Source organism: Orcinus orca, chromosome 2, assembly GCF_937001465.1.
Source record: "Orcinus orca chromosome 2, mOrcOrc1.1, whole genome shotgun sequence".
In the NCBI taxonomy this organism is placed as follows: Eukaryota; Metazoa; Chordata; class Mammalia; order Artiodactyla; family Delphinidae; genus Orcinus; species Orcinus orca.
In genome coordinates, this window is record NC_064560.1 from 133,173,578 (window position 1) to 133,196,467 (window position 22,890).

General features: G+C 36.9%; 1 protein-coding gene across 1 annotated transcript in view; it reads right to left on the reverse strand.

The window, feature by feature from the left end:
• The window catches only part of PRKD1 (protein kinase D1), a 332,705-nt gene that overhangs the window by 156,697 nt on the left and 153,118 nt on the right, over positions 1-22,890 (reverse strand). The window contains exon 2 of the mRNA XM_004282149.4: positions 3,580-3,718. Within this exon, the coding sequence (XP_004282197.2) occupies positions 3,580-3,718 (139 nt within the window). The remainder of the gene's footprint in view (positions 1-3,579; positions 3,719-22,890) is intronic.

Here is a 22,890-nt window from a genome sequence, read left to right on the forward strand (position 1 = left end):
TTGGGGATCGGGACAGAATTGTGTGGGTTAGCATGGGGTTGCCACCTGCCCGCTCCCAGAGGAGGCTGGACCAGACACCGCTGGCTTCCGCAAAAGCACCTCTCTCATGTGCAGCTTCCTGAGAATGTGAGCACTCCTCCAACGAGAGCAAGAGGTGATGAGGCACCTGCTGTGTTCTCCAAATTTAATTTTTAATGAGGAAAAATAGAAAATATGGAGAAATGAATTTTAACAGTAAAATATTTATAGTCTGTAGGAGGAAAATTTCCAGAGCATGTTTATGTTCTGGAGCTGGTCAAAAGGCCACAGAGCGGATGTTCAGTGTCTTGCTCCTCTACCCCGCTTATCCGCTGCATTTTGAATGAAGCTGATCCTTAACCACACCTCCAGAAAATGGCACATTTCTCTGGCCAATCATAGCATCCATTCTCTTCAGGGACTGGTTCAGGAATGAGTATGTTTATGAGCTCCTTTGCACGATGTCCTGAAGTGTCTTAGTAGCTATCATTTGTCTTGCCTCACATTATAATATGATACAATCTTGCCCATATCACAGGCACTAATTTCTTGTCAGGGCTGGGTAAATGCACACCAAGGAGACTTGAATTTCAGTTTAGTTTTGAGTCTATATCTAAAAACAATATTTTTACAACAAATCAGTATTTTTACAAAATTTTGTATACATGATAACTTCTAATGTGATAGCCAACAGTCACTTAAGCAACCCACATATGTTTACTCAGAACCTCATGTCTATGGTAACAAAAGGATGGGGGGAGAAGAAGATTGAGAAACAACAGTAAAGCCAAGTGAAAGACATATCTGCCTTGAGCCATGTCGGCAAAGGACCGTGTGTCTAGCAGTCATGTGTGGCTCAGGAACAGGAATGGCAAAAATGGATGTTAAAGTAATTCAGATTACAGACAGGTATAGCAGGGCCTGCTAAGGTATAAGAGAATAACCAAGCAGTCGAGAGTGCATCAAAGTGATGTAAGACATGAATATAGTGGGCCATGTGCTGTGGGCAAAGAAGAAAGGGAAAAATATAGTCCAAAATGGTAGGGAGTTAGTGATTAAAAGCTAAAGTGAAAAAGACAGGGAATGGGTGTGTGCATTTGGTGGCGATTGACAAGATGGAGGAGGGGTGCCGCTCAAGTGAAGATCTCAGAGCGGGAGCCACACCTTATTGGTGAGGTCAGGTCTGTAGTTACACTGAAGGTGACTGACAACAACCAGCAAAGGTAAGCGCTGTGAGGGGGAAATAGGGTTGTAATATGGAGGACTGGGAGGTTTTAAGGAAATTTTTTTTTTTTTTTTTTTTTTTTGCGGTACGCAGGTCTCTCACCACCGCGGCCTCTCCTGTTGCGGAGCAAAGGTTCTGGATGCGCAAGCTCAGCGGCCATGGCTCACGGGCCCAGCCGATCCGCGGCATGTGGGATCTTCCCGGACTGGGGCACGAACCCGCATCCCCCGCATCGGCAGGCGGACTCCCAACCACTGCGCCACCAGGGAAGCCCCAGGAAAAACATTTTTACCATGTATTGAGAAAATCACAATGCTGAGTGTTAGAGTGGTAGGAGAATACCAAAGAAGTTACAGGTGAATGCTGGAGATCTAAACATAATTGAATGTGTGTGTATATATATGAATAATTTAAGGTGAAGTGCAACTATGTGGAGTGTGAAAAGGGTTCAAAGGTTCAAGCCTCAAAATTGGAATCAGGCTGTTATAAAATGGCTCCTTTTAATTAGCAACCAGATAGCTACTGACAGAGTAGGAGAGGCTTTCCTGAGCCAGGTGCTGCGACAGCAGGTGAGGAAAAGGGCTGCCTTTAAATGCCCCCTCAGCACTGTGGCCAGGGACACAGGAGAGGCAGGACACAGAACATAAAGGGTGGATGGCAAAAGAAGTGAAGTGTAGGCACAATGAGGTTCTGGGCTTGCAAAGACGGAGAGGAAAAGCAGAACGCTGATCCTTGTGCCCAGGGGCCCTCCAGAGGGCTGCATCACGTCAACGTGGGGCAGAGCAGGTCTGGCTCACGGAGGGCGTGGGAATAACATGCAAACGGGCAGTACCTCTTCCCCACCTCAGGAACACTCACACACAGCTTGCATTCGATCTGTCTGGTACTACTCTGAAGGGCTTGATAACAAAAGTAAAATGAAAAGAAAAATAAATAATTTCGAAATGCAATCTTGAAAATATTCATATATTTCTGGACACGGCCACAGGGAAAAGACTCATAAAGCACATTCTTCGCGAAGCCGCCTTGCTATGAGTCTAATATGAATCATGGTGAGAATAGATCTGGTGTATGATGTCCTTGAATAATTTATTTCAGGCAGCCCCTAGTGTTCAGAAACAGGGAACTTAAAGAACAACATGTCTAGGCACTAGTTTTGTGTGGCCAGGCTCGGTGAGCCAATGTCAAGAGAGCCAGAGAAAAGTAAAAAGGAGAACTCAAAGCAAGTGATTTCTACCCCCACCCCCCAAATTTAAAAAATGAAAACTTTTCCTTTTTTGGTTTGTTTAGCAACGGGCAAACTTATGAACAACAGGAAAATTATTACTCTTATCTAGCTAAACCAAGTTGTTTTATAGGATCTATCTACCCAATGAAAGTGGGGCAATCCCAGGACCTGTCACAATGATAGATCAATACAGACAACATGAATTGGACTGAATCAAAACAAAGACCAAGTGAATTATAATCAGTGCATCCAAGTACTGGGCTCTGGAACTTGAGGAAATGAAGCCTAGAATCATTTTTAAAGCGAATGAATTTCCTTTAGTCAAAGGGATAGCAAGCAAAGAAGGGAGAAAGAGCAATGTAATCTGTGTTTCTCAATAATGACTCAATTTTAACAAAAATAAACAATAAACATCTGTACCTCTTCAGAATATTGCACTGATCATTGTTGTTAGGATCCCTGCTACAGGTGTTCTCTGGCATATTTTTAAAAAGTTAAATTTTTTTCTGTATTGACAGGCACAGTCTGATTACTAACTTCTAAATCCTAAACAAGAAATATAAATCTGGGCAGAGGGAAACACAGCCATTTCTCAGGGACTGAGTTAGATAAAGTCACACAGCATAGCCTGACCTGTTATAACTCCTGAGCTCTGGTTTCCACCTTGGTCTTGGCTAGTAGTTAATGGATTTCTGACTCGACTAAAGCAATCGTTCCCTAGCCCTTGGCTTCCAGACACTCAGTACATTTGGGGCCCTGACATCTGTCTTAGCTTCACCATTGGTGAGTTTGTTTTTGTTGGCTTTTACTGCTCTTCCAGATGACCTAAGGTAATGCATGAAGGTATTCATGTGTGTTGTTGGAAGCCTGGGGAGAGCGTGAAGTTGGGAGAAGTGACTGGGACAGGACTGGCTAGGGAAACAGCCAATTCAAGGGAAACCTTTTGCTTTTTTCAAAATAATTTTGAAAGTTCATATAGACAGAGCCCTAAAATTTCCTCATGGGGCCGGGTTTGATGTACGCTTTCTATGCTGCCTTAAAAACGTATGGCCAAGAATTCTCCAGATACAAATTATTTATCTATGGATAGAGGGAAAAAGTATACTACCTGACAAGACAACTTCAATAAGATCGCCTTCCTGGATATCGCTAGCTGTTTTCACCAGCTGAAGGATGTTTTCAGAGGTAGGGTCGTGGCGGAAAAGCAGGATCTTATCGTACATTCCATAGAAACCACATTCAGGGAACTGTAAATACAAATACCACAACAGGTTAAATGTCAAAATCTTCCTAAATTTAATCAAAACCAAATAAACAAATGTCAGGGCACCAACACAAACTAATTAGAAAAGTTCAAAATATCTAGAACATCAAAAAATAAAAATGAATGGCCAAATTGATATTGACATGACTCCAAAGCAGGAGGAAAGAAATCACATATCATAAGGGCAATAATGACAAAATGATCTTCTAATTAGAGAGCAAGAAAACAACAGAATCTGAGATAAGATTCAAAGAAAGTCCTGGCAGTAATGAGGCAGTTAAGAAATACAACAGGTGGTAAGAACTGTGCATTTTCACATGATTTATAGCAATTCAATTACATTAAAATGGGAGTTTGTTACAATTCCATTACAAATATTGTTGCAATTTATTTGCAAAAAAAAAAAAAATGGTCAGTCCATTTTGGCATATTCAAAAATAAGAGATGACTCAATAAATCTAAACATGTTCTGTGTGTGGGCAGAGGTGTTATCTAGATTCTTTGATTCAGGAAAGCACCAGAGGAGACAACCCAACTCTCCCTTTTGTTGCTGCCCATACATTGCATTTAGTTTGCATGCAATCTAGGTTAAATAGACAAGTACAATAGCTAGAAGTCAATTCGTTTTAAGTATACATAGTTTATATTCTCCTCACAGGGATAAATCCAAGAGTTTATTACTCAAGACTATCTCCCAATAGCAGGCATATAATGAAAGCTAAATGAATGATATTTTCTAATGAGAAACCTAAAAAATTCCGATATTAACAATAACTATTAGAATATCAACAATTAGTATTATTCCTTTCATTTCCTCTTCCTTCTAATGCAAGAAAGTACTCTAAATTCAAACCATAGTCCTGGTTGTTGAATTCCATCTTAAAAGTAGAATTATTTGATCAAAGGGTAGGAACATCCTTAAGAATCTTAAAGCCAACTTCAAACTTATCACAAACCACAATCTCAGGAACAGTGTAAGCAAAGATCCGTCTGTATTAGCATTGAATATTTTTATTAAAACAAACAACCTAGGCTAATACGTATGTGAAAAGGGCTCTTTTCTTGTATATGATATTTTCACATAATTAGCAGTTGTTATTTCTTTTATAAATTGATATTTGCCATGTGTGGAAAAAGGTCATAAGTCAAGGAGAGAAAATTGTCTTGTTCCTGAAACTTGTGATATTTCTGACACGTATGTCAATAAAGGTTGACTTTTAAGGAACTACTGTCATGAAGAAATGTCCAGAATATGAGATCTTCTGAAGATAAATACAATATATGATGCATTCTTCCTTATTTTTCTTATTAATAAAACTAGGGGCTACAATCATGTAAGACATTTTGTGTGAATTAAAAATAAGTATATACAGAACATCCTCTTGCTCTTAAGAGTCTGTTGACAACCAGGCTTAAAACTACTTCTGCATATCACTTAGTAAAGTTGGCTTCTGTAAAATAAAATGTAACAGCTGAAATGATGTCACTGTTCCACTGCGCTAATTAAAACAAAAATAATAGTTCCTTTTTTTGGGTAATTTCTCCAATAATATTATTAGAGTGCAAGGAAAGGGAGAAACTAAAATACCATTTTCTAAACTACAGCAACAAATAGTTCATGTACTATTTTAAAAATCAACCTCATCTGATGTGTAATTTACAATAAATAAAATGGATATAAGTCTATGAGTTTTGACTCTTGCCCTGGCACGCATGAAACCAAAATCACAACCAAGCCATGAAACATTTTCATCAACCCCCCAAGTTTTATTGTACCCCCTGCAGTTGATGCTACCCACAATCTTGACTCAACACAGTTTTATTTTGTCAGCAAAGATTAGTTAGCCATCTATAGAATTTCATACAAATGAAATCATACAACATGCACTATGTACTCTTTTTTTGGCTGGCTTCTTTTGCTCATTATGTTTTTGAGACTCATTGACACATAAGGTATTTGAGATTCACCTGTTTTTATTATGTTATTACCATTTCATTATGTGGATCTAGGATAACTGCTTATCTGTGCACCCACAGATGGACATTCGTATTTTTCCCCCAATTTGTGGCTGTTACAAATAATAAATCTATGAACATTTATGTATGAGTGTTTCGATGGGTATATGGTTTTCATTTCTTATGAGTAAATATCTAGGAAAAGAATTTCTGGGGCATATAAATATATGTTTGAGTATATAACTATCTTAACGTCAATAACACATTATACTTATTACTGGAGCTTTCTACTAAGCCTGAATTCAGTTAGTGTAAGCTCTCCATCTTTTTCCTTTTCAAGATTGCTTTGGATATTATAGGTCTTCTGAATTTCCATACACATTTTAGAATCACTTTGTCAATTTCTACAAAATAAATCTGCTGTGATTTTTCAATGATACTACATTGAAACATAGATCAACTTGGGTAGATCTATATTTTAACAATGTGGAGACTTCTATTTTGTTATGAACAAGATGGCATATCGCCCTATTTATTTATTATTAGCGATATTGCTCTCAAAAATGTTTTGTAGTTTTCAGTGTACATGTCTTAGATATATTTGCTAGATTTATCTCTAAGTTTTTATATTTTTATGCTATTATAAATGGCTGATTAAAGTACAATAAACATACAGTAAAATTTGCCCTTTTTAGTGTGCAGTTCTGAAAGTTTTGAAAGATGTATACCATAACCACATGCCGTATATGTAGTATACACAACACAGCCAAGATACAGAACAGCTCCAGTCCCTATAGCTTGGTCTTTTCAAGAATGTGATATAAATGGTATCATACAGTACATACATAATTTTGAATCTGACTTTACTTAGTGCAGTGAAGCTGATATCTGTCCATGCTGTTGCATACATCATTAATCTACTCCTTTTCACTGCTGAGGATTGTTCCATTGTGTGTATGGATGGACCACAGTGTATCTATTCCTCAGTCAGTGGAGGGGCATTTAAGTTAGTTCCAGTTTTTGACTATTACAAATAAAGGTGCTATAAACGTTCACTTAGAGGTTTTTGCCTGAACATAGTAAGTTTTTATTTTTCTGGGGCATATGGAAGTATCTGGATAACCTCATAAGGAACTGCCAAACCGTTTTCAAAGTGGCCATACAATTTTGCATTCTCACCAGCAACGCATGAGAGTTCCTGTTGCTCTGCATCTCTGACAGCGCTTGGCAATGTTGGGTTGTTAAATTTTACACATTCTAATAGGTGTATAATAGTAACTCATAGTCTTAATTTACTTTTCCCTAGTGACTAATGATACTGAGAATCATTTCTTGTACTTATTTAACACATACACACACACAGACCCACCTGCTCAATTCATTTGCCCATTTTAAAAGTTGAGTTATTTTCTTATTGTGGAGTTCTGATAGCTCTTTATATATTCTAGATAAAAGCTGTTCACCAGATACGTGTTTCACAGATATTTTCTTCCAGTCTGTGGCTTGTCTTTTCATCCCCTTAATATTATTTTCTTAAGTTTTTAATTTCTATGAAACCCAATTTATCAAAATTTCTTCATGGGTCATGGTTTTGGTTTAATATTTAATAAATATTTGTATAACCTAAGGTAACAGGTTTTTTTAATGTTTTATTCCACAAATTTTATTGTTTGGGGTTTTACATTTGGGTCTATGATCCACTCTGAGGTAATTTTTTAATAAAGTAAGAAATATGGATTGAGGTTCATTTTTTGCATATTCTGGAAGATCTGTATAAAATTGGTATAAATTCTTCCTTAAATGTTTGGTAGAAGTCTCTAGCAAAGCCATCTGAGCCTGGAATTATCTTTTTTTTGGAAGGATTAAAATTATATATTCAATTTTCTTAATAGATATATCACTACTTAGATTGCAATTTCCTCTAAGTGAGCTTTGGCATTTTGAATCTTTCAAGGAACCAATTCATTTCATCCAAGTTGCTGAATTTACAGGCAAAGTTTTTTCATATTATTCCTTTGTCACCCTTTAATGTCTGTAGTGATGTCTATTATTTTCTTATATTTGTAATTTGTGTCCTCTCTCTTTTTTGCTTGATTGGTCTGGCCATTGGTCTATATATCTGTTTTTATGTCATACTGTTTGATTACTATAATATATTTTGAAATCAGGAAGTGTCATGCCTCCAGCTTTATTTTTCTTGCTCATAATTGCTTGGGCTATTTGGGGGTCTTTTGTGATTCCATATGAATTTTAGGATTGTTTTTTCTACTTCTGTAAAAAATGCCTTGGGATTTTGATAGGGATTGCATTGAATCTGTAGGTTGCTTGGGGTAGTATGGACATTTTAACAATATTAATTCTCCCAATACATGATCATGTGATGTTTTCTATTTATTTGCCTTTGCTTAAATTTCTTTCAGAGATCTTTTAGTGTACAAGTCTTTCATCTCATATTTTCATGTAACCCTGAAAGTTCTTTTCTGCTAAGTCCATCACCTCTATCATTTCTGAACTGTTTCCATTAGCTCTTTTAATCCTGGTTATGGGTCACATTTTCCTGCTTTTTATACCTGTGTTTTTTAAATTAGATGCCAGATTTTATGAATTAATGTGAGCAGTTGTACGTTGTTGTCTTCCTTTAAAGAACACTGATATTTGTTTTGGCAAAACATTAAGGTACTTGCAGACTGGCTTTATCTTTTCAAGGCTTGCTTTTAAGCTTTGTTATGGCAGCTCTAGAATAATAGTTGTTCTAGGGATAATTTAGTCCCACTACTAATGCATGACTCTTTATCTCTATAGAACACTTCAAATGTTCAGTGAAATCTCTTCTATTTGTCTGGTAGGAACTCGACCATCTCTCAGCCCTATATGGGTTCTGAAAAGTTTTCATTTCAGAGCTTCCCAACAGTTGCTCTTTATTCTGCCTTATAGATTTTTACCCTATGGACTTGTATTCAGTCTAATATTCAAGTGGACCCTTAACCAGATTTCTGGAGCTCTTCCTTGGTATAGGTCCTACCTTTCCAGTATTCTTCCCCTAAAAATTCTGTTGACTTGGGCACCTTGAGCTCTATTACCTGTCTCCTCTATGCAGCCACAGAACTAGGCTCTTCTTGGGTTCTCTCTCCCTGCACTAAACCTCAGATGACTGTAATACCTACCTTGTTTGTTTCCTTTTCTCAGGGGTCACCCTGCCATTGCCTGTTGGCCAGTGTCTATAACAGGTATTTTATGTATTTTGTATTATTTTCTATTTGTTTGGGGCAGGTGAGTATGTCCCATACCAGATATTCCTTGTGAATGAAAGCCAAAGTCTCATGTGCTTTTTAAATATAGAATACCGATCTTTTCTACCCAAACTTCTGACTACTTAATTCTATGCAAATAGCATTTGCAAGAAAAGTAAATTAAAGAAAAATAAAACATCCATAGTTAGTAAGAGTACGTTTTTAATATTACATTGAAATAAATGCAAAGTATATTTAACAAAATAAGAATTAAAAATTAATAGTTATCATATAACTCTCAAAACATAGTTTGACCTATCCTGAGTTAAACTTTAACTGTTAAAGGATTGTCCCTGATTGGAATACAAATGTTCTTCAAAATATAATACACTAATTAATGCACAGTTCCTCTTACCATATTCTTTCAAAAACCATGGGTAGCTGATTCTGACTCAAGAGAGAAGAGTAAATTCAAGAGATTCAGTACTTGAGCTGGAGTGAATAGAAAATAACAGCTGGAAAGGAAGAGACGAAACAGCAATTGTTTCCCCAAAGAAGAGCTAAACTTTACTGCATCGTCTAACAAATACCTTGTCAATGAGCCTGTGTGGTGGAAGAACAGGTGGGAATACTGAAGAGGGGCTTAGGAGACAAGGATTCTGCTGGCTCATCACAATGTCAGCGCAACCTGGCCTTTATGCACATGTCCCTTGGACATCTGTATATACCATTCCCTTGTGGTCCTGTATTGCTGCCATGTGGACATCACACTCTGTGTCGTGCTTCTTTGTAAGACCATGGGTATAGTGTAATCAAAGATTTGGTATTCAAGTAAGGCTTGAGTGCCTCACATCCCAATTATGTTTCTTTCTAAGGGTGACTCAGAAAACATTTGGAAAAATCAGAATAAGTAGAATAATACCAATATATGCCACACATTAAAGCTATTATTTTAAAAGGCTAAATTGAAAAAATGAAGTTAGTGTTATAAATGTTCTTGAAGGTTGTTTGTCCAATATATAAATGACTGAGGTGTGGATAGCCACTCTCCCACATTCCTTCCTACTGGGTCACAGACATGGCTTTTCTCTCTTCATTAACAAGACATTCAGAAACAGGTTGTAGAGCCTTGTGAAGCAGGGCACAGGGGTGAACATGGAGATATAGCCTCTCGGGACAGCTGTCATGGCAGCAGAAGTTAAGGGTTTGATTTTTTTTAAGATTGTACCTTTTTTTTTATTGACCAGAATAAAATATATGCATATTTGTCTTTCCCTGTTAAGAGAAAACCTTTTCTTTTATGTAATGTAACATTCTGCTTGAATGGAAACTATATACAATAAGACTTTCAAAAATTATATTTAAAAATGATGCCTGTAAGGTGAAAAGTGTAAAGGAACAATGCCTGACAACTGAGAAGAGAACATATTGGGGAAAACACTCATGGAACAACATTCCCTAATTTGGTCATAATCATCTGTTTTTATGTGAAGGTGTGTGAGCTTTGAAATCTGAAAACCCTCATTAAACTAAACAGGCTTTCAGAAAGGCTCGGAGGCTTGTAAGCTCAGCTGGAGCTTATTACAAGATCAGTTCTGTGTTTCTCAGAGGCTTTGTGGTTGTGAGCCCAAACATCTGAGATAAGTGATTTCAAGCTCTCTCCAAGTTCGACTCTAACAAACCTGGCCACTGTGAAAATGCGGCCAACAATCCTGGCACTGGTCCTTAGCTCTTTAATTCTACCCTGTGCTGGAAATCTCTGTACTGCTGTGTGTATCATTTGGCATTTTTTGACCACAGAGCACAATTTACTGTTACATTTCACTATAAATTCTTGGCTGGCCAGACAATGTGCTCCGGAGTAGAATAAATATATGTTTCAATGAGTAGCTGAAATGTGACCTGGCCAAAGAGAACTCTAGGGAACAAAGGGTGCTCTTCCACAGTTGAGGCCAATCGCAAAGGGCAAGGAACAGGCAATATCAGAAATAAATTAAGCCATGACTCAGTCAAGCAGAAAAAGAAAGAGAGAAATGTCCTGATTAGGAAATGAAAATACACTGCAGTTTACTTTTGCTAAAAGGTGATGAAAGTCCTGAAATTAAGTTTTTCTGCTCAATAAGAGAACACATCAGGCAGCTGAATACAGCACTCTTCTCATCAAAGATGATTCCCAAGTCATTTTCCAAGGACTCTCCTGTTTACAACAAGTAGTGCCATGACTGGTCACCCTTAATGAGCAAAGAAATTAAAAAGGTGCTACCGCTTCCTAGCTTGACCAAAACCCTCCCTTTGTTGCTGGAGTACAGGACAACATGGACACCTTGTAAGCAACTATTTTAACGAGAATTCCTAAACCACTGGGTGAAAATGCCTCTGGATTCTCCTTGGAGGAGTTGCACCTGAGTGATCTCTGGATTCCCTTGGAGGAGTTGCACCTGAGTGATGCGGCCATTGAGCTGTAAAAAGCAGGAAAGGGCAGGCACTTAAAGATGGTTCTGAAAGCAGTAGATCCTTAAGATCAGTTGGATCCTTCCAAGGGGTCTCATGGGCAAGAACTAAGACACGAGTCATAAACTTGTATTATTAACTTTGCCTAGGAAATTAAACCTATCCCCTTTTTTAAAAAAGCATCTAATAATAGATTGAAAATTTAAGTGTATAAAAATTTAAGTAAATGAAAAAACAACACAGTGAATAAACATTGGGTGAGTGTCATGTACATAGCACTACAGCTATAATGACAAAAAAAAATCATGAGATTGTTCAAGCCCACTAAAAGCATGAACACTAAATTTTCACTTAGAAACACAAGTTATAATGTGTCAACGAAAGCATAAAAGAAAAAGTGAATAATCTGTATTATTTGCAGGCATAGTTCTGAAATGTGTTCAAATTTGGGCACAGGATCTTTTATTTGGTGATTTCATATCCTCAAAAGGAGGCACTTGAAAAGAATTCCACACTATGACCACATAGCTATGTGACTAGTGTCTGAATGTAATCTTAGGAAACAGAAACCAGAAAAAAATTTTTAGACCTTTCTTTTTTCTTCCCCTCCCTCCCTCCTCCACCCAATGCCACCCAAGCTAGGCAGAAAATGAATAGCGCTGAATCAAAATAACTAAGAACTACTATTAAAGGTAGCACTTTACTATCTTTCCTAGTGGCAATCTATTTTCCTAGAGATCCCTGGTTGAATCATTCATCTCTCAGTCTGAAAGATGTGGTTCATATAAATAAATCTGCAATACCTACTTTCATGAAATAGTTTTTAAAAGCCTATGAAAAATTTCAGTTTCTGAAATAAAGACTAAATGATTAACTACAGTGTTGACTTTATGAAGATTCATTATACATTTCCCAGCCATGAAAAACGGCACTGTTGTCCACTGCAGAGCATCATTCTCCATTTGACTTTGCTATTTTCTGGGCCATGGGCGTACTGTCCAAATGCAGATCACAATCCTTGCCTTGCTTCCTCTGTCGTTTCTTCTCTCACATGAGCACCTGCAATCATATGACTCTCCATTCCACAAACCCAATGCTGCCTTTGAAAAGGTATGCCTAACACCAGGGGTCTATCAACTTCAGAAATCTTCAAGGTCCGAACCTAGAAACAAGTCACTCTAGTTAGTCCTCCTTTCTCCACTCCACCGCCAAAAACTTCCTTTTCTCATTCAAGACAGAACCTTAGTTTATTCCACTCTTGCCTTCCTACAGGCAAATCTAGAATCTGAAACACGGATTTTGTTCTGCTTAGACCTCCTTTTTTTAGCCCTTCTCCTTTCCGTTAAATTCAAAATTCCCTTGTTTAAACAATCATTTTCATTCACAATTTTAAATTTGGACCTTAGCCTTGCCCTCTATATGTTTTACAGTAAAAAAGTAAAAGGAATAAGATATCTGAGAAAAGAAAGAATATACTTTATCAAAAAGAGGTCTGCTTGAAATCTTCTGGAATTAAAGTTTAGATTCAAGGTGAAATGGTAGATTTTGATTATGAGATCTGAAAGTCAGATATACTACAAGACACAGAACATGCATAAAACCTGAACTTGCAATACCGTTGGAGAATAAAGCTAGACTATAAATTCTTCTTCCTTGGGCATATATTGACGTTCTGTATCAGATATTGCTAAAGAAGTCTGTCTAATAAATTATATGCTTATCATTAAGGCAGCAGATGTGACTAAGTGTGATGCTTAATTGTTGGCAGAGACTTTTATTCTATTTCAATTTGAATAATATGTCACCTATTAAAAAGACAAAAGCAATAAGAAATGACTTAATACATCATTAACTCTAATGCTGCAACGTCTGCGTATAGACTTCCTAGAAGTATTTTAAATCATTATTTTGTTGTATATAATTTTTAAGTTTTAGAATAAAGGTTCACATCAAGCAATTATAGGTGGTAATAATTAATGAGAGCCTCACCATTGTTGTGTAAAAACATATTATCCTGCATTATAGCTTGACAGATTACTAGTCAGTGATAGCTATTAGAAGTCTTAGTAGGCACTGTGAAATTATTCACACAACAGTAATTAGGTGTGTGGATGTGCAGCTTGAAAATGGAAAAAAATGTACTTCACACTCTTTGTCTCACTCTGAATAAAACTGTCATTATAGCATACTGTAGATTTTTTACATTGCATAATAAGGTTACATGTTTGCTCATTAATGAACTAATGATAATTGATGCATGTACTGGATAAAATGAAGACTGTGACAGCAACTAAAAAGGTTTTACCAAAAATTAAGAATCATTAACTTTGGAAAAGAAAAACTGCTGCATTATGTATCTTGTCATTTAGAGATAAGAAGACTGGTGCCCAGAACATATTACCAAGGTGGCAATGCTAGGTAATGCCAGAACAAGGTGAGTGGCCTAGTCTCTTAAAACATACTCCTTGATCTTTCCTCTCAGTTCTGCTTCTCTTAGAAAGAAAATGCAGGAAGAGTAGCCAAATGTCCAGCAAACAGTGACTCAGAATTGCAAATTCTGAGCACTTTTCTTGGCCAGAAAGTACAGACCCAGGCCTCCAGATTTTGGATTCTGAACAAACCAAGGTAAAATGGCTTAATGAGCTTTGTAGCAGCTATTCCCTGGCAATCTCCAGTTCTTACTAGACAGACAAGTCATTAAAAGGGTAGTGACAGTGAGGTAGCTCATTGAAGGCTGGCTGACAGCAGAATGGCAGCTTACAGCAGCAGAAAAACTGGCTGAGGTCATTAAGACAAGGGGCTGTTAGCCTTATGCATCCCACCCTCAAAGGAGTATTGCATTACATGGAACTGCAACTAATATTTACAGAATTATTGACCTTTTAGATAAAAAGAAACATATACATAGTATTGAACAATACATTTGAAAAGATTTCCATTAAATTATCTAAAATAAAATTGAAAAATAAAATGTACTCTTATTTGTTAAGTTTGTACATCTGAATACCACCTTCATTGATGATGATAAAGAAAGGCTAACTCTATTAGGGTACACAATTTGGGTTTGTATTTCAGATGCAGGAAGTATAATTTTCCATTATATTAAAACTAAATTTTAACATTAAACATACATAGGCCAATGACTAGGAAATGCTGATTTAATAGCACACATTTGCAACAAAGTATATATGTAATCCTTAAAGATGGTACTAACTTCAAATAATTATCGGACTCCATAAACAGTTTACCAATTTAGGAAAGTCAGTTTAAAAAAAAAAATCAATCTTCAGAAAAATAACTAAATAAATAAGTAAACCATCTCCTTTTTAACTGTTTACTGTCATGTTATAAAATGTTTAATTTTACTAAATTAATTTTATTCTAGGTAATTTTCATTAAAAAGAATAATGGGATAGATCTAAGTACGTGTAAAAATCAGGGATTATAACAACACTGGAGATAGATGCGGGAGAGGAGAACTTCCTGGATCATAAATACAGAACCTCAGGTCATAAATACAGAAATAGACATTTCCTAAGAGTTTGGAGGTAAAATACTTTTCTTACCAAAGCTATCTGAACGATATGCCTTAGAGGAAAAAGGAATGAGTATAGACACTGGCTTTCCAAATGAAATTGAAAAGCTGATGTCATGAATCCAACACTCATGACGAGAGCTTGCCTGGATCACCACAGCACACAGAATACACATATCACCTCTCACAAGAGGTAGGTACAGATATTGGGCACACCACAAGGGCTCATGGTTCTTCATTCACTCAGGAATGAAGCAGACACTTAGGCACTGTGTCCCTAGCTAGAGATATGATGATAAGTCAAACCACAGATGGTCCCCATTGTCATGAGATAAGTCAGGGGAGGCTGTATAAGCAGGAGAACACAAGTAGGGGAGACAGACATGAGGCAATATAGCACTAATGAGAGTGTAACGGCACAGTGAGATCAATGTTATAAAGAAATGGAGCGCCATTCTAAGATAGCATATAATCAAGGACTATGACAAAGGACTAGACAGGGAATTAGGAAAGACTCCCCTGAAGAAATAACATTTTAGCTCAGATCCAATGCTCAAACTCAGTAACTTCAGATGGAGGGTGGCAGGAGGCTGGAGTTCCCAGCAGAGCAAGCATCTGTGCAGAAATCTTACATGTTCTTTATTATCCTTAAAAATAATGGCTCTAAGTCTCCTTTGATTAAGGGTAGAAAAAAGTATTGCTGCCATCACCCCTTCAGATCCCATAGTCATACGCACTGGGTCCAAAGCCTGCGGCAGGAGCTGCTTTGTAGCTCTGATACCACATGAAACCCAACAAAACACTCATTCATTTAAGAATCCCCTGGACTTAGACCTAGACCTGAGTTCAATGACTAAATAAATATCTCTCAAAGTGTATGTATTTTCTCCATGAGAAGCTCTATGAAGCTCTATGACAATAAGGTTTGAAATAAATTTGGAAAATGTGTCATACGCTATGCCCTTCTTGAAAACCCACCATGCACATTATCATAATTAATGTTTACAAAGAAACTTGTGTCCAAATCATATTTCTATATTTGACACCTATATGTGATATACATCATCCATGTATATGAATACATATATATATTCAATACATACACACATATACTTGTTTAGTTGTTTATTGATTGATTGCCTCCCAGGACCACTGTAGCGATTAAATGAACATATGTAAAGTATTTCTAATAGGGCCAGACCCACGGTAAACGCTTGATAAGTGTCTGTTGTCGTTATTATAGATAATAATTACAACATTTAGTTATAAGTAAGTTAGCTACAATAAAAGCAAGATTTTCCAGCCACTCTGTTCTTCATCAAAAACTCCAGAGGAGGGACAACTCAGCTGCATACGTCAGGCATGCTCCGTGTTCTGCTATTTCTCCTTGGCTCCTTGTAGCTCCAATACAGCTCATGTAATTTCTAATTGACTCTAGCCACATCCTGGAACTCAAAAGGCTAGGTAGGCTAAGACCTTCTTCACTCCCAGCTTTGTGAACTTTCTGATACATATATTCATTATATGTAAGATATGTTTCTTCAAAACTAACCTATTTTTGGTGAAAATAAATTAACTGATTTTTAAACAGCTCCCTTCCTTGTATTTATTTATACGGTAATGTTACTGCGTTAATTCCAAGTACTGTACTAGAACCAAGCAAGGGCCATAGATTTGGATGTTGGCATCCATACTGTGGAATTCCATTGTTCTGATTGTGCTGTTAATGATCCTTTGGTTCCATGGATAAAAATTTCATTTCCTTAAAACCAAATCCCCAAGGAGCTGGTGTATTTTTTTTTTTTCTTCTTTGTACTGATAAGCAGGCAGTGCATCTGATTTATAGGATCAAAATTAAAACATTCTCTCATTTACTTTGATGTTCCCCAAGATAGGAAAGAATTTTTTCTCCCCTTGTAAAATGCTATACAGCTTCTGGAAAGAATGCTATAGCTTTTGGAAGAGTCAGGAGTGGCCAAAGATAATAAAACCACCTGCCACCCCACCAGAAGTAACATTTAATAAATTAGCCTTTCAATTCATTTCTAAGTGGCCAGATGTCCTCAGCTGAGTTCTTTGTCAAGAAAAGGTTTTGACCCCAGCTACAAAGACCTGTCTAAGCTTATATTAAAAAGATACCTGCAAAGGCTCTTACAAATATCTGTGATGCCTTGGACCTTGATTCAAGTTATTGGGTCATAGAGAAATGTATTATATTTCCAGCAAAACTGACCAACCTTCTGATACTGTCGCTCATAAAGGCAGATATAGATAACTTGCAAAGATTAAATCTGAAAACTGGTGAGAGAGAGCAAGTACACTGGATCCCAAGTGAGCTGGAAGCAAAGGATGAAACATTGAGGGGAAAAAAACAACAACTATAGTTGTTTGTGTTCTTTGATTTAGAGTAGATAGTACAGATGAATATAAAGGTGAAACCCTATACCATGACTTAACATTAAGTAGGTTAGTTTCTTTCATTTTTCATACATATCAAAGGTCACCTATAAATACATATGTATGCTAATATAAAATAACTTGTATTTTCAAGAAGAAAAACAATGATAGCTAGGCTGCCAATAGCTATACTAATACCTTGTGACATAAGTTATTCCAGTACAAGTTTATATTTTTATTTTATTGGGTGCCTGGAGACACAGTTGTAAACAATAGACAAATAGTCCCCACCTTCATGAAAATCTAAGATATCCTCTCTATTTTCTCTGCCTAAAATTCATGACTTTATCTTAGTTACCACAGACAATCCCCCAAAAGCTAACTTCTTGCCATTCTTCATCCTGTTCCCTTGGTATTTTATGATCTAATTTGCTTATACTAATCACAGCACAGTAAAGATGGTAGTCAGTGTGGAACATGTTTTAAGTGAGACATTTTGAGATAAGTTTCTATTTGCCTTTAAAAGAGGGCAGAGTAAAATCCTCTTGAAAGGAATCTAGTTTACAGTGTGAAATCTGAGAAATCTGGGTGATCTGAATAGCCCAGCAACTGCAAGTTATCAAAATTCTCTAATGTATTCTCAAAGCAACTGGGAGTTTATAAGAGTGCAGCCCGTGATGACGTCATTTCATCTAGATCCAGTCACTGCACTAATTCATATTCCTTTTCACTGGGAGGGAATGAGTGCATATAAAAATTAAAACAAACATTTGAATTGAATACGGTATTTTAAAGTTCACTATATATATGTGTGCCATAGTGATTATATTAGCACTGAAAACAAACTGTAATTTCCTGAACACAGAGAATCAAGAAAATGAGAATCAAAAGAAATTTGATATCTCACTTCAAATTCATAGAAAAGGAAATTCATTAGTTGAGACTGGAACATGGTAAGAATCAGAACACCATGCTTTATGAAACTTCAAACTCAACAATCAGATTCAGATTGCCAGCAAAACACTCAAGATGTATTGCACTCCAAAGTCCATCCCATTTAGAGAAATTCTCCTCACAAGAAGTACTGGTGCTCAATGCATACACTCTCACTTGAAGTGACTGCAGGCAAGCTGTCTGCCCAGCCTCTACTCTCAAGCCAATCTCTTAAGACTGTCAATGACCTTCACATTGCCAGATTCCATGGGTGACTTTCAGTCCTCATAGGCAACATCTCAGCAGAACTTGACTCAGTGATTCATTTCCTCCTCCTTCAAAACACCTTCTTCCCTTGATTCTGCAATAGTGCATTCTCTTGCTTTTACTCCTACCTGATAAGCTATAACTTTTCAGTCATGTTTACCAAAACTTTCTCTTCTTTCCAACCTCTTAGATGCTACAGTGTTTGGGGCTCATTCTTCAGGAAGTTTATTTTCTCTATTTATAATCACTCTCCTAGAGGACCTCATCCAGTCTTCTGGCTTTAATGATGATAGACATTTGTATCATCGTACTCTGAGTCTGGTGATACAAATGTCCATCTCTGTTAATGAGCTTTCCCCCGAAACACAGACCGATCAATCTAACAACACTCAACATCTCTGCGTAGATATATCTATGAGGTCTTCGCGTTCACGTGTTCACAGTGGAACTCCTGATGTCCTCCCTGCTGCTCACACCTGAAGGAATGGCACCAACATTCAGTTGTTGGGTCAAAAACCTTAGAAACATCTTTAAGTTTCCTCTTTCTCTCTCACTTCATGTGTGATCCATCAACAAATTCTGTTAGCTCTACAAAAAAGTACAATATACTCCAAATTTAAAAATTTTCACCATCTCCACTGCCATGTCCCTAGTCCGAGCCACCATCTCTCATCCAAAACCCAGTAACTGCTCAAGCTACCTGCTTCTACTCTTGATCCCACGGTCAATTCTACACACAGGACTTGGAGTCATCCTTTTAAAACAAGTATCAGATCAAAGCCCTCTGATGGCTTGTCTTCATACTTAAAACCATCCCACAGTGGTAACCAGAGCCCACAGTGCTCTTACCCCAGCTATTACCTCTCTGCTCTCATGTTCTACCACTCTTCCTCTACCCTGGCCCCATTACTGTTCTTCAAATAAATCATAAAAAATTCTTCCTCTGGGCTTGTGCACCTGCTCTTCTCCTCCTGCTTGAAATACTCCTTTTCCTGAGGTTCACATGACTAATTCCTTCATGTTGCTCAAGCGTCCCCTCCTCAGTGAAGCTTTCCCTGACCACCCTAAGTAAAATGACAGCTCCTCTAACTGATTTCTTTTATCCTGCCTCCTTTTGCTTCCGAGAAGGCATCACTATCTGAAGTTATATAATGTATCTATCTTCATTTTTAAAAATTAGTATCTGTTTCCCAACTAGAATATACGTTCCATTAGAGCAGGGACTTTTTCCATCTTATTCGCTATTATAACTTAAGAGCCTAGAATAGTGTCTGGTACATGGTATGTGCTCAGTATGAAGTACTGAATGCATGAATAAATTTATAAGTCACAACAAAGCAAGCTATTTCACCTCACAAAAGTATTAGAGGAATTTAACTATTGTTTCATTTTCCTTTAACATTACCAACCTATCAATACTGAAAACCAATTCATGACTTCTCGATGGAGGTTATAAAATATGTTCAGAGACATTTTAAAAAGTGGTGTCTAAAAAAAAAAAAAAAGTGCTATCTAGCGATCCACGGATTTAAAGTGATGATCTCTCTTCACGTTCTAATTTCACAATTAAAACATGTCAATGGCCTGTATTTACTGGGACAGTCTGTTCCCCTTTGACTCTTAAAATAAAAGCAGTCTTTATTTTTAGAAATCAGGATTTCCTTTCCCTGCAGAGGTTACAGCCCAGACACATTCGAACACTCAAATGTTTACAATGACTTTGGCAGACTGCTCACACTGGAGAAGCATGTTTCCCCAATATAGAGACTCCAGGCATCCGGGACCTAATTCTCAGTTTTTGTGCCACTATGGGTATTTCCTCAGTTGACTTATCAGAGAATCTTGTCCTTATCACCTCTATAAAACTTTAGATTAAGCAAGGAAAACTAAATATGCTGATTCGCAAAATCAATAGAAAACTACACGATCTTGGCTCAGTTCACCTCTCTCTCTTATCAACTACTACTCTCCACTCTCCCCTCAGTCACTCTTCTCGGGGCGTTTCAACTACCAGGCACACTGCCTCATGGTCTTCATTCTTGCTGTTCCCTTTGCCTGAAACACTCTTCCACCTAACAGTCCACTGGCACATACCATCTGGTACTGGTATATGCCCAAATATGTTTATGTTATAATCTCATCACGTGCACGTATCGTACCTCTCTGATCACTAAAACGTGACCTCATCTGAGCACAAACTATGTGTTTGGTTTACTGCTCTATCCCAGTATCCAGGACAAGGCCAGGCTCAGAGCAGATAGTCAATAAACAATTGTTGAATGAATGCTCCATAAACAGCACATCTTCACGCTAGTTCCCCTCATTATTCATTGAGAAAATTTTCATTTATTTCAAAACTATTAAGAATAGGCTATTTTGACATCTACTTTAGAATATAATTTTCTTTCTTAGTTATGAAATGACACACTTTATTGATCTGGAGAACATTACTGAAAGGTAAACAAATACTACTCACAGCTAACAGTTATTAATATATTTCATTAATTTGTGAATTGACATGACTTTGTCTAGGATTTTGTTTCACTGCTTCTCTGGAACAATTTCTTCACTCCATTCTGTAAGTTCCTACAGCCAGTATACTTTATATAATTTCAATGTAAGTAGCTTCAAAGAATTACACTTTAAAAATACAATTCTTCCTAAACATATATGCCAAAACCACTCCAAATACTTAATGTAACAAATATGTCTATGGGCACTGTGTAATCTGGCTATAGAATTACTATTTGAAATATTTCCCAATAGAAATCAGAATATTCTGATTCTATTAATAATTAGAGTAACAGTTATAATTTACTGAATATATATAATGTACTATGATTATGGATTTCAAAATATTGGGGAAAAATAAATTGAAATCTCTACAACCAACCAAAATACATACTAAAGGAATTAAATATAAGATAAGTAGTTAAATAAATAAATCAGAAAGAAATATGAGTATATTTATTTGATTAGGAAATACCTTTCTAATCATTTAAGCTAAGAAGCCTTCTGGTTCAAGATGGCAGATGAAGCAGAAACATTAATGTTTCATTTTGAAAAATTCTACTGAAAGGACAGTATTGTATAAAGAGAATTTAATCCATGTCACCACTGAACATGGGAGTGGCAAGAACCATCAATGAACCAGACTTTTGACAAATATCAAGGAGATGGAAATCTGATGCAAACAGATCTCATACAGGCCCTCACCTGTCCTGTGCATATATTTACATGGAGACTGACTACTGTTTCCCTCAGGGCAACCTTCCAAGGAGCAAGGATCTTATCTGCATCATTCACTGCTATATCCTCAGCACCTAGAACAGGCCAGGTTAATAATAGGTGCTCAATATATATTTGTCTATTGAGTGAATTAATAGCCATTAATAGAAAATTAAATAAATTGAGTCACTTTAATGTACCACTATGCCACCTTTAAAATCCAAGGCTAATCATATACAGAGTTCTCAATAAATACGTTCTGAATGAACGAACAAACGAATGGACAGTGGGAAATGAAATATTTAATTTTTTTTTTTTAAGAGGGAGGACACAACTTTTCCAGGGATGCAAAGCTAGTACATGATAGCCTGGAGATTTATATCCAGACTTGTCTACTCCCAACAGTCATACTATTTTACTTTTTATTGGGGTATAGTTGTTTTACAATGTTGTGTTAGCTTCTACTGTACAACAAAGTGGAGTTCCCTGTGCTACACAGCAGGTTCTTATTAGTTATCTATTTTATACATATTAGCGTATATATTTCAGTCCCAATCTCCCAATTCATCCCACCCCCCACCTGAAATATTTAATGTTGTGAGAAATTTGTCTTGATGCTCCAGTAAGTGCAAAGGAAGATTATAAAATAATATAGACAATGGCGCCCTTATTTTGTTAAAACTAAATGCAGTCATAGAAAAAGTATTTGAAGAGAATCAAAAAACATTAACTGTAGATATATCTAGGAATGGGATTGTGAAAGATTTTCGTTTTCATTTTTCAAACTTTCCACTACATATGTGTAATCCCTTTATAATTAAGGAGGGGGAAAAAGCTATTGTACAGCAGAAGGACTTGGTTCTGCCGTTTTCCTAAAATTACTTTGCTTGCTATCTCTTCTCCCACTCTCTAGCCAGCCAGCTCATACCACATTATGTGCCAGACTGTAGCCCCATTCTTCAAATACACAGGAAAGGAGGAGAGAAAAATGGAGGGGTGGCAAGCAGGCAGTTACAGAGACAGGCAAGAACCAGCTATGGGTTGTGATCCGCCTTCCAGGATACAATTTTACAGCCTATTCAGGTTGGAACATACACCAGATACGTCTGTATGTGTGTACATGTGTCCGTGTTGGGATGGTATATAGGGGTCGCTCCT